The sequence below is a fragment of the Chenopodium quinoa genome, unplaced genomic scaffold (assembly GCF_001683475.1).
Source record: "Chenopodium quinoa cultivar QQ74 unplaced genomic scaffold, ASM168347v1, whole genome shotgun sequence".
Classification (NCBI taxonomy): Eukaryota; Viridiplantae; Streptophyta; class Magnoliopsida; order Caryophyllales; family Amaranthaceae; genus Chenopodium; species Chenopodium quinoa.
In genome coordinates this window covers 1,044,256-1,059,282 of record NW_018743066.1, presented here as the reverse complement: position 1 = coordinate 1,059,282, position 15,027 = coordinate 1,044,256, and the positions used below count along the sequence as shown (strand labels likewise).

At 34.4% G+C, this 15,027-nt stretch overlaps 2 protein-coding genes and 1 pseudogene across 2 annotated transcripts; 2 read left to right on the top strand and 1 right to left on the bottom strand.

The window, feature by feature from the left end:
• Positions 1-531: 531 nt before the first annotated feature.
• Positions 532-3,435, bottom strand: LOC110731273 (annotated as a pseudogene).
• A 2,941-nt stretch (positions 3,436-6,376) lies between these two features.
• Positions 6,377-9,569, top strand: LOC110731272 (putative receptor protein kinase ZmPK1). The gene is made up of 3 exons (XM_021911116.1): positions 6,377-7,011; positions 7,236-8,506; positions 8,551-9,569. The coding sequence occupies exons 1-3, from the start codon at positions 6,482-6,484 to the stop codon at positions 9,183-9,185; spliced, it is 2,436 nt and encodes an 811-aa protein (XP_021766808.1). The 5' UTR covers positions 6,377-6,481; the 3' UTR covers positions 9,186-9,569.
• A 480-nt stretch (positions 9,570-10,049) lies between these two features.
• LOC110731270 (tropinone reductase-like 3) lies at positions 10,050-13,673 on the top strand. Its single transcript, XM_021911114.1, has 6 exons — positions 10,050-10,448; positions 10,920-11,036; positions 11,595-11,729; positions 12,576-12,701; positions 12,814-12,915; positions 13,008-13,673. The coding sequence occupies exons 1-6, from the start codon at positions 10,182-10,184 to the stop codon at positions 13,155-13,157; spliced, it is 897 nt and encodes a 298-aa protein (XP_021766806.1). The 5' UTR covers positions 10,050-10,181; the 3' UTR covers positions 13,158-13,673.
• Positions 13,674-15,027: the final 1,354 nt, after the last annotated feature.

Sequence of the window (15,027 nt, the reverse complement as noted above, 5' to 3'; positions counted from 1 at the left end):
AGTTGTGTGTGCTAGCTAAATCATGAGCTTGTGAATTTGGAGTAGTTCGAAACTCAAGATATACAAAGTGCTCTGAATTTTCCATTGCATACTAATGGTTATTTTGTTACAAAAATATTGCATAAGAAACTCAAGATATACAAATTACTCATCTATATTATACATGTCTAAAAAATGAACTTGAATTGTCAGTAGTATACATATTCTTGATAAATAGGACTTTTTTTTTTTTTTTTTTAATGGAAGATAAATACTACGTAAGAACTTGTTTCCTAGATGGTTTTAAAACTTTGTATAAAATATAAAAGAAAATTTTCCATACATGTATAAATTGAAAACAGATTTCAAGCTTTACACTAAATATCGATTGATACTTTAATTATATATAATTGCTAGCTAGTTTTTTTTTTTTTTTGAGGGATAATTGCTAGCTAGTTATATATATATATATATATATATAAAAAAATATATATTATATATATATATATTTTTTTTTTTTTTTTTTTTTTTTATTATATATATATATATATATATATATATCGTATCACAAATAGTACATTGTTGGCTTAGGTGGTTCCATGATCTCTACGGTGCCTTCAAGCATTTTAGCCACCTTTCCCATAGACGGTCTCGCCTCAGGTTTCTCTTGAACACACCATAAAGCCGTTTTCACCATTCGATCGATCAATTGAAAGTGCACCTTATCATCGTAAGAGCGTTTTATTTGACGGTCCAATATATCCTCCATTTTTCCTTCTTCGATTGCCATTTCGAATGCCCACTTTGGAAAATACCATTCATGACTAGAGATATTATCGATAGAAGGCCCTTGAATCATGTTTCTTTTCCCGGTTACAATCTCTAGTAATACCATTCCAAAACTGTAAACATCAACCTTTGAAGTAACACTCGTACCATGACCGTTATGATTAATTCTCCATTCGGGCGCTAGGTAGCCTCGTGTGCCACGGACTCTTGACATAGTTACTAGTTGCTCCTTCTTCTTAAGCTTTGATAGGCCGAAATCAGCAACCTTTGGGCAAAAATCATCCCCTAAGAGTATGTTCTCAGGCTTGATGTCACAATGTAACACCCACTCCAAACACTCTTCGTGCAAGTATGCAATAGCCCTTGCCACCCCAATGGCAATCCTATACCTAATATTCCAATCGAGCATGGGCCTTTGCTCAAGGCTCGACGTCGAATCAATCTCATGGATGTTATCCTCATCATTCCTCCCATTATGGTTCGATCTAAAGAGAAATTTAGCTAGTGACCCATTTGGGACATGTTCATAGACCAAAATCCTTCGGCCCTTTTCGTTACAAAAGCCCCATAAACGAACCAAATTGAGATGGTGCATACGTGCTATGATAGTCACCTCGGCCCAAAACTCCGAATCGCCACGGTGACATTTTTCAAGCACTTAACAGCCACCGGACGACCATCTTGCAACTTCCCCATGTAAACATCACTAAAGGCACCATTTCCTATAACATTTTCCTCAGAGAAATCTTTTGTTGCTGATTTAATCTCAGCATAAGTAAACCTTTTGGGCCCAGTTGTTGGAAGTAGCCCAAGCCCAAGTGTTTGGGCCATATCTCTATACTTCACATACCTCTTCAAAAAGGCCCAAAATAAGAGCACTCCACTAGCAATCTCAAAAGTGAAAATGATACTTACAATTATGATATTCAAAGTTGTGTTGTTGGACTCTGTAGACGGGTTCGGTAAACTAATAAGGGTCGGGCACGTGGTGTTGAGTAACTCCGACATACCCGTAAAATTACTTTTATCGGGTTCGGAGTTGGACACCCTAAGGTAAAAGGACATTTCTGTATTAGGGGACCAATAGCCATTCAATAACTTGTCAAGTTGGAGTACGCAATATCCCGACCCATCATACTTAAACCCAAACCCGAGGCATTTGTGATTCTCTAAACACATGGAAGAACAATTAGCAAAGCTAAATATCATTAAATTTGTTTGATTCGACCCACCTGAGTAGTTAACATAATCAAGACGCAAAAATTTGCTTCTCTCAAGATCAAGGTTGGGAGTCTTGATCACACACGAGTCCGAAGTAGGGCTTCTCATATACCCGGGTGGGCATACACATTCGTAACCCGATAAAGTTGACCCATCACTATAACAAATATAACCCGTTCCACATAAACCGTGTACTTGACAAATCTCTAGCAATGCCTCCCAAACAAGGATCCATATCCCCTTATGCGGGTTAAAGGTAAGGATCCGAAGGTTCCCATCATTTCCCAATGTGAGCATCCGAATTCGATTCTTCCCAAAATCCGCCGAATAAATCGGGTTTCCATCCGTTTCAACCCGCCCATCTAACCCGAAACTCACAAGCCGATTTGGAAGAGACAAATAAGTATCCGACCCATTGAAAACCAAGTTTTTCAACCCGGTAAGACTAAACTTCCCATTTTTAGATTTTAAAACAATACTTGTATTTGTTAACGTTTGATTAGGAAGAAAAGTATCAGTTGGGTAATCAAAACTCTGCCAAGAACCAAACACCAAATTCCCATCATCCCTGAGAAACAATCCGGTGGAGTTCGAGTTCACCGAAGTTGGGGTTGACCATATTGTGGGCCTAGAAGAGCCGTTGGTTAGCCGAAGCTGACCATTAGAAGTGATGATCAAGGAAGCCGTTGCTTGAACAGGGATACCCCGGTTGGCAGACCAAACTATGGTTTGATCAGATATGTTGTGGTACCAAATTGAGAATGTATACAGGTTGGAAGAACCCGGGAAATGTCGAAAGCCGGCTGCGAAAGCCGAGCTTGGGGAGAGAAGTGTTTGATTCTGAGAAGGATGCCATGGGGAATTTGAGATGGAGAATGAGGAGATAGATTGAACAGAGGAAAATGAAAGCAGAGGAATTATTATGAAAATGAAAAAAGAGAATGACATTTTAATGGAATATAATGGTAATTAGGAAAATGAGGAATTAATGAGATGATAGGATGAGATTGTGTTATTTTGTTTTATAGGCAACTGTGGAGATTGATATTCTTTGGTTGAGGGAAAGAGTTGAGGATTGACTTCATTGACTAAAAAATAATTTGTGTATGAACCTTGAATGTGCGACGACTAGATTAGTATGTTGGAATTGGAGTTTGGGGATTAGATAACGGGGTGAGTAATGCCTCGAATGTAAACATAATTATATGAGCTAGCTATAAGAAGTAAAAATTATCTTTTAAAAATTTGTTTAACATGGATAAACTATTGTTTAGGCCAAATGGATCTTAATTACAAGATACGGAGTAGTATATTATGTACTTTAGTATAGTTAAACAATAATTAAAAGGCCTATAACAATTACGATGCTTATATTGATTGATTATATTTTCGGATAATATAGTGCTCTCCTTATTCCTTAAAATATTTTGTGTACACCTAGACATTTTATGGTAATAGGTTTAAGGCATACATTAATCAGTCTTAGAGTAACTTTACTAACTTAAAACCTATTTGAAGTAATTTGAAACTTTAAAATTTTAACAAAATCTTAATGGGGTAAATTAAAAAGAGTCAAAGATTATTTTTTTTTTCCTCTTTATTTTTTTTCCTCTTTATTTTTTTATTTTTTTTTTTATTTTTTTTTTTTTTTTTTTGACAAGGAGTGAAGGGAGTGTTGAATAAGGCATAGCAAGAAGTAATTGATGGGACTACAGGGCCTGTTCTATACGTATTCTATATAGACTTTTCAAAGTCTTGTTTAGGGTGTAGAAAATTACTCAACTGATTTTAGGCCTTTCTATGCAATTACGAGTAGCAAATTTATTCTTGGTATATACTCCGTAGCATGTAGTCAATGTGATAAAGTGTATTTAACAATGAGATCTTGGTCTAATGGTTAAAGCTGAAGGCGTGAAGCATCCGTAAAAGTAATCATTACACCCTTTTCTACCAAGTCAAGCTCAATATTATATTTGAATCAGTCAATAATTGTCATTTACCTGCTAGCTTATTATCAACATTCATGATGCAAGTAATAGAGTATCCGCGGTTTTACAGTTTTTTACTTGAAGCAAAATACTGAACTAATGTACTCTGATTGACCTATAACATTACTCCGTATGCAACAATCCATATACAATACATTTTATGACCAAATTAATTGATTGCGATGTTGATGCCTTAACTTCTCATGTACATACTGTAAAAGCCTTGGAAAAATCAGGTCTTTTCTTTACCCTTTTTGTGTAAATGACTAGTATATGTAGAAGAGAAGGAAAGAAAAAAAAAAATCCTAAATTTGAAAAACAATACATATGCATCCTGGTGCAAAGCTACATATACAACAAGTTTTCCAATAGATAATATGGGAAATGATTTTGGCACGCACACCACAAATGATTTTAGCACACCTTTATATGTGAGAGTACAGTTTTCTATACTCTCTTATATAAGGGGGTGCCAAAATCAATTAATGGTGTATTAAAATCAATTTCCAAATAATAAAGAGTATTGTCTTTAAAGAGTAGGAGAGTTCACACTAAGTACACTCGTTTGATCCCTGTACTACGTACTTGCATCATGCGCCATTGCTGGCAAGAGCTGAGCATATATACTATCCTATGCTTCAAGTAGTAAGCCTTCAATTACACCATATCGTGGTCATTTTAAAGAGCTAGGTTAATTAAGTAAATTAGAAAGAGAAGGGATGGATGAGTTTAATTTAAGTCTACTTATTGGTCGTGTTACTCCATTCTTCTCAACAATTGATAACATTAGATGTACGTACTTTTTATTTTGATTTTAAGTATGGCAAATAACTTTAAATTTATTCAAAATTCTCAACATAACCACCCCTTCATTATCTATTAAACATGACTTGTCTACCACACCTTCTTTAAATTAGGGCTTAGAGGTAATGAGATACATAACTACGTACCTACACTTTCTAGAGAAGTGAGTCCAGACCACGCGGTGCATACATTTCACAACTTAAGTAACGTAGTCAATGCTTCACATACTAGCTATTATTGACAAACTTTTAAAAAAAAAATCGGATGTACAAGTTAAAATGTTATTCTAAAATGAACAAAAGTTACCTCTAAAATGAATAAAAGTTGCCCCGATATGCAAAAAAGTAACTTAATACAAATAAAAATTATCTACGCTTTATTAGTAAAATTTCACATTTTAAATGACTAAAAATCAATTATTAGTGATTGAATATAATTAAATTATCTTTACAAATATTTTCTTGTTGTCTATTTATATAAAAATTGTATTATGTTTAAAATTATCCAAAAAAAGGCAAAATGTTACCCTAAAATTAGCTAAAAGCTACCCTTATACTGCTCGATGTACACTAATATTACTGTAAACCGGGTATATACAAAAGTTTTTTTGCTATTATTATGCAATAACATGCAACAATGTATACTCAAATCAGGCAAAGTATGTATTATTAATTCACTAATTTACTTATTAGAACTAAATAACGTCTCTAGCCATGAAAATCCAACCCCTGATCTTACTTCTTCAATTCTTACGTCCAAAACAGCGGTTGCAAACATTCTCATTTTCCTTGATGAATCCTTCATCACTTAGCTTGTTATTGCTTCTACATACACTTTCAATGAAACTCAAGACTTTCCCAATTATTGTACTATGATTGACATTAAACTTATAGAACGTATTTAATTATCTATCTATCTACTTTATGACAAAATTTATAGCTATTGAATTGGTTGTGTCATAACTTCTCATGTGCAATAACAAGGACAAATAGTATGTAGTCAGATTGGTATAAAAATTATTGCAATGTCTTACGGATGACATTTTGGGGTAAAAAATGCAACAATTTACATTAACCTTTTTGATGATGATTAATTAATGATTACATATGCAATATGTATGATTAGTATTGTGTCCAACCTCAAATCAGCTTAATAAATAATAAAAATAGTATAAGCTAATGATAAATTTATACTCCAATAGTCCTATGAAAGTTAGTGAAATAATGAGAAAATAAAGGTGGAAAATAATAATATACTTCATATGTACCATTTCTGCATATTAGTGTCTCTAATTCATTATGCATACTAATATCTACTACTTTCATGACATTAGTTTTTCATTTTTTTAAAAATTTGAAATTAGACATATATGTGTTTAAAACTTAACTCGAAAACAATAATAAGTCAAATTTTAGGGGACAAAAGGAGTATCGATAAATCAATTAGAGAACGCCTATGCATGCCAGATCCATCATATACGTCTAATGCATGTTACATGTATCATTTCTTTGACATCCGTACCTAATTTTAGCCTTGAGTATGGACCACGATGATAACTAGCTAAGCTAGTTTAAGTAGTCAATTCTTGAAATCCTCCCTAATTCACTACCCCTCCTAATTCCTTATAAATTGTAACATAAAATATTAACATGCAACAATTATTTATACTATAACGTACGTACTTATTATTATTAATCACTATGACAATCCAAACCCTCTTCTTCTTCTTCCTTTTTCTTAGCTCATTTTTCTTTGTTTTAGCATTATCATCTTCTAGCTCAAACCTTCTTCCTAAGGGCTCTTCCTTAGACGTGGAAAACGCGGTTTCGAGCTTCCTTATTTCCCCTGACAAAACCTTCACTTGTGGCTTCTACACTTTCAATAAAACCACCCATGCCTATTATTTCTCAATTTGGTACACCAACTCAAATGAAAAAACCGTTGTTTGGACGGCTAATCGAGATAAACCCGTCAATGGCCGAGGCTCGAGAATCACCCTAAGGAAAGATGATGCCTTGGTCTTGACTGATCTTGATGGCTCAAACGTATGGGAAACAAACACTTCCTCAATAAACGTTAATCGAGCCGAGCTACTTGACTCCGGGAACCTTGTCCTTAGGGACAAAAGTGGTAAAATCTCTTGGCAAAGCTTTGATTTTCCTACTGATACTTTGCTCCCTACTCAACCTTTTACTAAGAACAAAAAATTGGTATCTCGAATTTCACTCTAAGAGTTTTTGTTGGGAATATAGGAAAATATATTATTGTGATATATTTTCCATATATATCTTATGATATTATATTTAGGATAATAATATATCTTAGTGATATTCTAAGATAGATTTATGGAAGTTTATATGATTGAGTTTATATTGTGTAGGTTATCTTATGTAGGCTATAAATATTAACCAAGATCATCAATACAATTAAAGCTATTCTCTCATAAATAATTTGTCAGTTTTCTTCTGGATATTATAGTTTCTTATTTGATAATGACAATTCCTTAAAAATGACATATGATGGTCCTGAAATTTCTAGCTTATATTGGCCTAGTCCTGATTTTAATGTTTTTAAAAATGGTAGAACAAATTACAATAGCACTAGGGTTGCAAGTTTTAATGATGAAGGCACCTTTGTTTCTAGTGATATGCTTAAATTTAGTGCTACGGATTTGGGTTTAGGGGTTAAAAGAAGGTTAACAATGGATTATGATGGGAACTTGAGGCTATATAGCTTGAACACATCGTCGGGTTTATGGTTTGTAACATGGCAAGCTATTGTCAAACAATGTAACATCCATGGTCTATGTGGTAGGAATGGTATTTGTATTTATACACCTCAACCAAAATGTTCATGTCCACCTCATTTCGAGCCCATAAGTTCGAGGGATTGGAGCAAAGGGTGTAGGCCTAAATTCGATAGGAGTAGTCACGACTCTCATTTCGTCGAGGTACCCAATGTCGATTACTATGGCTTCGATCTTAATGCTACAGAAAACGTTACTTACATAAAATGTAAAAATCTTTGTCTAAGGGACTACCGTTGTCAAGCTTTTAAATATATTTTTAAGGGGACAATGAGGTGTTTAACAAAAGGAGCTCTTTTCAATGGATTACGTGCCAAAGATAGCTTGCATATAAGGATGCCAATAAGGTCACAACCATTATTAGAGCCCAAAGTTGTCCTTAATGCATCGCGATTGGAGTGTGGAGGTAAGGGGCCGAGGATAGTACCATTGCCTAATACGTACTATGATTTGTCGAAGCACAACTTTAGGTGGGTGTATGTGTACTCATTTTTAGGGGTGATTGGAGTAATTGAGATGATAATACTTGTTGCAAGTTGGTGTTTTCTATTTAGGAAACATGGAATTTCGGCTTCTTTGGAGGAAGGGTATCGGACTATTTCGAGTCAATTTAGGAGCTTTAGCTATAACGAGCTCAAAAAGGCAACAAACAAGTTCAAGCAAGTTCTAGGAAGAGGAGGACTTGGAGCTGTTTACAAGGGTGTTTTGACCGATGCTCGAGTTGTAGCCGTGAAGAAATTAGAGAACATCGTCCAAGGAGAGGAAGAATTTTGGGCTGAAGTAAGCACATTTGGTAGGATCAACCATATGAACTTAGCTCGAATGTGGGGATTTTGTTCTCAAGGGAAAAACAGACTATTAGTCTATGAGTACGTCGAAAATGGATCCCTAGACAAACATTTGTTCTCTTCCACCAACGATTTCCTCCTAAAATACATTTGTTCTCTTCCACCAACGATTTCCTCCTAAAATGGGATAGAAGGTTCAAAATTGCCTTAGGCACGGCGAAAGGCTTGGCATACCTTCATCATGAGTGCCTCGAATGGGTAATCCATTGTGATGTCAAGCCCGAAAACATACTCTTAGACACCGAGTTTGAGCCTAAGATCTCGGACTTTGGCCTAGCAAAGTTGTGTCAACGCGGTGGTGATGGTTTGTCCGAATTGTCTAAAATCCGAGGCACAAAAGGTTATATGGCTCCTGAATGGACAACAAACCTTCCTCTTACAGCAAAAGTCGATGTTTACAGCTACGGAGTGGTGATCCTAGAGCTCGTACGAGGTATTCGAATGTCGAGCTGTATGACAGGCTATGATCATGATGATGAAGAGACACCGGAACTAAAGACTTTTGCGAGATCAATGAAGAGAAAGATGCAAGAAGGAGATGAGGACGACGAGTCGTGGATGATGGACTTTGTGGATCCCAGATTGGAAGGGAAATTCAACAAGAATCAAGCTGCTAAAATGATTGAAATAGGGCTTTTATGTGTTGAGGATGACAGGAATAAAAGACCAACAATGGAATCAGTTGTTCAATTTCTTGCAGAATGTGTAGATAAAGCTGATGTCATAGAACCTTTAAGTATTACAGAGTGATATTTTGCTAGATATTACTACTACCTCCGTTCCAAATTACTCGCAATTTTTGAATATTTTATATCTCACAAATAATATCCTAAAGTTGCGAGTAATTTAGACCGGAGGTAGTATATGATGTAGTGTGTTATGTTCAAGACAATGTTAGCAGTAGATTGTAATGATATAATTATAGATTGTTGTATATTCAAGTGTATTTCAGATTCATTTTTTTTAATCAATGATTTAGTCTTCTATTTGATTATTGACTGATTCATGTGAACAACAAGGGTTGCCAAACTTAGTCCCTATAATAGTTCGTTGACCTTGACCACACTGGTTAATTGTTTTCAATCCAATCTTTATTATTTTCTTATATTTTACGTAATTTGCATTATTAATTAATTTCACTATATATACAAAGTTTCATGTATCAATTTCTTTGATAGCATTACTCCTTTGGATACAATTAGTGATTAGAAAAATTCAACATATTGGAAAGATCAATCGAAATTTTCGCAATCCCTTTAACTTTTTTTTATTTTGTTAATCTTGCAATAATGACTCCATCTTTCCCACATATGACATATATGGATAGACATACTCAAAATTTATTTATTTTTTTTAAAAAATATTATTTCTCTTTCCACTTTTTACCTAATAATAATCAATAATAATAATAATTCGTAAATTGAATACTTATTAGTCTACTAACAATTATAAGATAATACCTTATTATGGTAGGTAGTGCCATATATAGTAGGACATGTTTTATGAAATAATAACAAAACAAAAAAAATGCTACTTGTGAGTTGTGACCTAAAATAAAATAAATAATCCTTTCAAAATAAATAAATAAATAAATCATAGTGATTATCAAATTATCAAAACAAGATTCCTCACAAAAAAAATTATCAATACAAAAAGTTGAAGGGTGGGAAAACGAAAATTGAAGGAGAAAAGCTCCTTAATTTGATTAAAGCTAAGAATTGTTGAGTGATCATCAAATTAGCTACGATGGCTCAACGGGGTCCACCACAAAATAGAATAGGGCTTTCAACATTAATTGAAGAAATTAAAAGACCCCTTTTGATTCACAGAGCAAATTTCCCAATTTCTGATCGACCACCAAACTTTAAAGATACAGATACAATGGTGATTTTTGCCAAAAGATTCACAAGAAAGGTAGCCATTGTTACAGCTTCTACTCAAGGAATTGGATTTAGCATCGCTGAACGACTCGGCTTAGAAGGAGCTTCTGTTGTTATTTCTTCTCGTAAACAGGTTACTCAATTCTCTCCAATTTTTAATTGGAATTGATCTTGGAATCGTTTGATTTTGATTTGGGTTTGAATTTTGATATTTTTTGTGGATATTTGTCTCTTAATTTCATCTGGGTCTAATCAATTTTGCTGAATTTATGCCAAATTCTGTAGTTCTTGGGGTTTTTTTAGCTTGAAATTGAAAGTGGGTTCGTTTGATTTTTGATTTAGGTATGAAAATTTGATAATTTTAGTTTTATTGTGGAGTTTTGTCTTTGAATTTCATCTGGGTATATTAAATTTGATGAATTTAAACTAATTTTGTAGTTCTTGATTATTTTAGCTTGAAGTTGTAAATGGGTTTATTTGATTTTGATTTGAGCTTCCCGAAATTGGTTTATAGTGTAAGTTTGTCTTTTAAATATATCTGGTTTTGATCAAATTTGATGATTTAGTTAAGTGGGATCATTTGATTTGATTTGGGTTGTTGCAGAAAAATGTGGATGAAGCAGTTGAGAAGCTAAAGGGTAAAGGGATTGATGTTTTCGGTGTTGCATGCCATGTCTCAAATGTTCAACAAAGGAAGAATTTGATAGATGAGACGATAAAGGTGCCCTTTTTATCACCTTGATTTTGTACTTTTTTTTCTTTTTCTGATGATTTCTATGTTTACTTTGATTTTATGGTTTTCTTTTATTATTATTTATAGATTGAATCATGTGTGTTGATTATGCACTATGATGGATTTTGCTGATATTTTATAAAGTATTTTGGTAATTTAGTGCATCTAAATCAAATAGTCCATACCTATTTGATCCTGAAATGTTGTTTGAGATTGATGAATGTGTGTTGTGTGTCTTTGGTACCCCAAAATGTAACCCCGACTGGCCGACTGTGAGATAATGTAGTGCAATTGAAATAGATAGATAGTGAAATTCTCGGAATCTTAGCTTGAAAATGAACTAGGGAACTTATCCTGAAGTTATTCTTTTACCATTTCCATGTTCTCTAATCTCTAATGGTACAAGTTTTTATAAGGAGTGACCTGCTCGCTTATAAGAATATACTAGGAATAACTTATATTTTTATACTACAGAATGTATTTGTTGTTGTTTCTTTGTAAACTGCTTTCCTATTGTGCTCACAGAAAGTGCTTTCTTGCTTGCAGAAATACGGGAAAATTGACGTGGTTGTATCTAATGCAGCAGCTAATCCTACTGTGGATCCGATTTTAGATGTACCAGAATCTGTCCTAGAAAAGTTATGGGAAATCAATGTCAAAGCTTCTATACTCCTTCTCAAGGTAATTTCTGTAAGAAGCTGGAGTAGTATATTGCTCCCTCTATCTGAAATTAGTTCTCTAGTTATCAAAACATCTCACAAGTCATAAAATTAAAAATCCACTCTTTATATCCACTCTTTATATAGTTGTGGTATATCTGTTTTTCTCTAATACTCATGGGTTTAATTGAAAATCCGATACTGTTCTAGCAAATGTGACTTAACTTAATTGTCTCTTCTGAGGAGGCTTAAGTTTCTGCCATATTCTTTGCTCTCTGCATCACTTTTTCAAAATATCTAGTGCTACAAATTTTCCCAATTCCTTTACCCTCCTTCAAAAAAGGTCAATTGCTCTATTAAAAATTTGCCAATGGGAATCGTCGAAAGCATGGCAATATGAAGTGGGGTAGTGGCCTTCCCAATGAAGCAATTTCTACTTGAATTTGTTCACTATGATTCTCTTTCTGATGTGCCTTTTTATAAGATTAGACAGCCTTTTTCTTCAAGTGTTGCTTCCTATGGATAACCAAATTCCACCGATTCTTGAATGTTGGTAGTCACATACTCACAATTACATGATAACATCTAACATAAAGAGTAGCCACTTATTCAGTTTTCTGCAGTTTGGTTTTACGTGTACAAGCGTGTCTTCCGACAAGTACCTATTTTTCAACATATGGATAATGGAAAGTAATTGACAAGCCCAAGTAATTATTTTTCATTGAAATGTGTTTTCTAATGATTTGTCCCCCCACCCCCCCCCCCCCCCCCCCCCCTCCCTGCTCCCCTGGATCACTGAGTTTTTACTAAACATTTGCTGTGCTTCAACTGCTTCCAACCCTCATAGTCTTTTATATCTTCTTTTTAGGATGCTGCACCCCATTTGACCAACGGCTCTTCAGTGGTTTTCATCTCATCAATTACTGCTTATCAACCTCCATCATCTATGGCTATGTACGGAGTGACAAAAACAGCTCTTCTTGGACTTACAAAGGTACTAGTATCAAGTCTACAATCTTGTTGCCATTTATTCTGTATGTATAACTTTTTTTATTTCCACAATACAAAGTATACGATTCATATCATACTCCCCTGTTCTTGAGTAGGCATTGGCAGCTGAGATGGCCCCAAAAACTCGTGTCAACTGTGTTGCCCCTGGTTTTGTACCTACCCGCTTTGCTGATTTCCTCACAAGCAATGATTCAATTGTAAGTGTCATTCTAACACACTTTCACCAGAATTTTATAATGTACACAGCCTTGAAATGGTAGCTAATGTTATGTGGAAACTATTATGTCAGAGGAAAGCTATTGAAGAGAAGGCACTACTTAATCGACTTGGAACCACAGAGGACATGGCAGCTGCAACTGCCTTTCTTGCTTCTGATGATGCCTCTTATATCACTGGAGAAACATTGGTGGTTGCTGGAGGCACTCCATCCCGCCTTTAATTACATTTCAACTCACCTTTTTGTTTGCTCAGCATTTGAAACAAGATTAATAAATCCAAATGTTTATTGTAATCTTTCATGATTTTGCGTCTAGAATAGTCATAGTTATTGAGGCCAGGGGAAATCAGAGCTCACAGTAACCCCAGAGAAACTCCCTCACATGAGCTGTTAGGAATTCCGCCACCTAAATAAAGGGTCTAAAAGAGCATGGTTTATGAATACAAGAGATGTTATGAGAGAGAACCGTCTTTGTTCCCCAACAATCTTAACAAGGGCTGTAAATCAAGAGTGGCTGTTCAGAAATATTCGGATACAGCAGATGAGAAGCGATTGTTTAGACAGTTCAGTACATCCTAGATTTTTTTTTTTTTTTTTTTTTTTCCTGAGGTGATATCATCCAAATCACAGAATAGTGCATTGTGTTCATAAATCTATTTTGTACCTAAGTTTCTTCAGCCTCATTCTTTCTGCATTAAATTAGCACTTGCTGCTTAAGGTGAGAGCGGCCTTCTCCTACACCAAGAGCTAGGTGTACAATTGGTGTGTTTTTGCCAACATAGATGTCGATACGGGGTCCAAGAATCCAAAAGTCTTACTCTCTGTCTTTATTTTTTTGCCCCATTGCAATTAATTGAATTAAATTTTATAAACTTTGATCATGAATTTTCATTAATCTATACAAGAAATTATACTCAAGTTGGGGTCTTGATAGATTCGTCTTACGGTATATTTTATTGCTATTATGTTTTATAAACTTTTCACGCATGTAAAAATGGAGTTATGTGTATTTAAAGATGCATCTTGAAGAGCGTAAATAACCAAATGTGGCTAAAAAAAAATAGGGATAGAGGGAGTATATCTGTACAACCCATTAATAAGGTGTCAAAATCACACCCGATTCTATCCGAAGTATATCCGATTTAAATTTCAAATTGCGTAGATACAATAATTTAGCACAACTCTACTTTAAAAATTGACCAGCCAATTCGACACGATCTCACCGAATCTGATCCAAACACCCAAATTGATATCTCTACCCATAAGGCCATAAGTAGAAGTGCCTACATAGATGTCACTACAAACCTGGCCTGTTACATCACTTATGATTATGAAGTAATGAATTCTCTCTAACATCATTTATTGACTTAACTATTGGAGGGACTTTCACATAATAAACCTTCATACAACTCATGTTGCACTAAATCATCATTAAAAATTTCATGACCATATATTAAAATGTGAAGTGCACATAAATTCGAAGCCCGCAAGTTGGAACTAACTTGACATTGTATGTGTACCAAACTGGATACCTAAACCGTATATAATGTGTAATTATACCGCCCTCAATTTTGAATTCCTAAAATAATTACGAGTAGTTCTTCAAATCAAATTTGACTTGTGTTGTTTAATTACTTGGTATTGGACCACAGAAATAACGAACATATTGGTTGCGGATCAAAGCATTACATATTGGTGGGTCAAACCGTCAAAATACAAAAGAAGAGAAACAAAGTGAGGCAGATATAAAATGAGCGCTCATAGAAAAATAGAAGGAAAGCAAAACAAAGTGTAAAAGTTTTAGTGTGTTAGTGTTAGTATAAAAGCAAAGACTAAAAATAAGAGTTGACATAATTTCAATAAGAGAGAAAATTAAAGGTAGAGATAACAAAAATAAATCAATTACATACACTATTGTAGAGTCTTGCTACTAAGTTAAGGTAAGCCACCTATTCCATTGTTCTCTTTGATCATATCATGAGGTTATTTTATTTCCGAGATAAACTTGTCCTTATATATTAGTCCGTACATCTTACATAATGGCATATAAGAGAGTATGTAATGTTATGTGTGTGTATTCATCTCATAAGCT

Bases quoted from the DNA above. Each gene is read 5' to 3' on its own strand.
- LOC110731272 (XM_021911116.1), top strand. From the start codon at position 6,482: ATGACAATCCAAACCCTCTTCTTCTTCTTCCTTTTTCTTAGCTCATTT. The intron at 7,012-7,235 runs AGAGTTTTTGTT...ATAAATAATTTG, and splicing joins GTATCTCGAATTTCACTCTA to TCAGTTTTCTTCTGGATATT. The intron at 8,507-8,550 runs ATTTCCTCCTAA...CCAACGATTTCC, and splicing joins TTTGTTCTCTTCCACCAACG to TCCTAAAATGGGATAGAAGG.
- LOC110731270 (XM_021911114.1), top strand. From the start codon at position 10,182: ATGGCTCAACGGGGTCCACCACAAAATAGAATAGGGCTTTCAACATTA. The intron at 11,730-12,575 runs GTAATTTCTGTA...TCTTCTTTTTAG, and splicing joins CTTCTATACTCCTTCTCAAG to GATGCTGCACCCCATTTGAC. The intron at 12,702-12,813 runs GTACTAGTATCA...GTTCTTGAGTAG, and splicing joins CTCTTCTTGGACTTACAAAG to GCATTGGCAGCTGAGATGGC.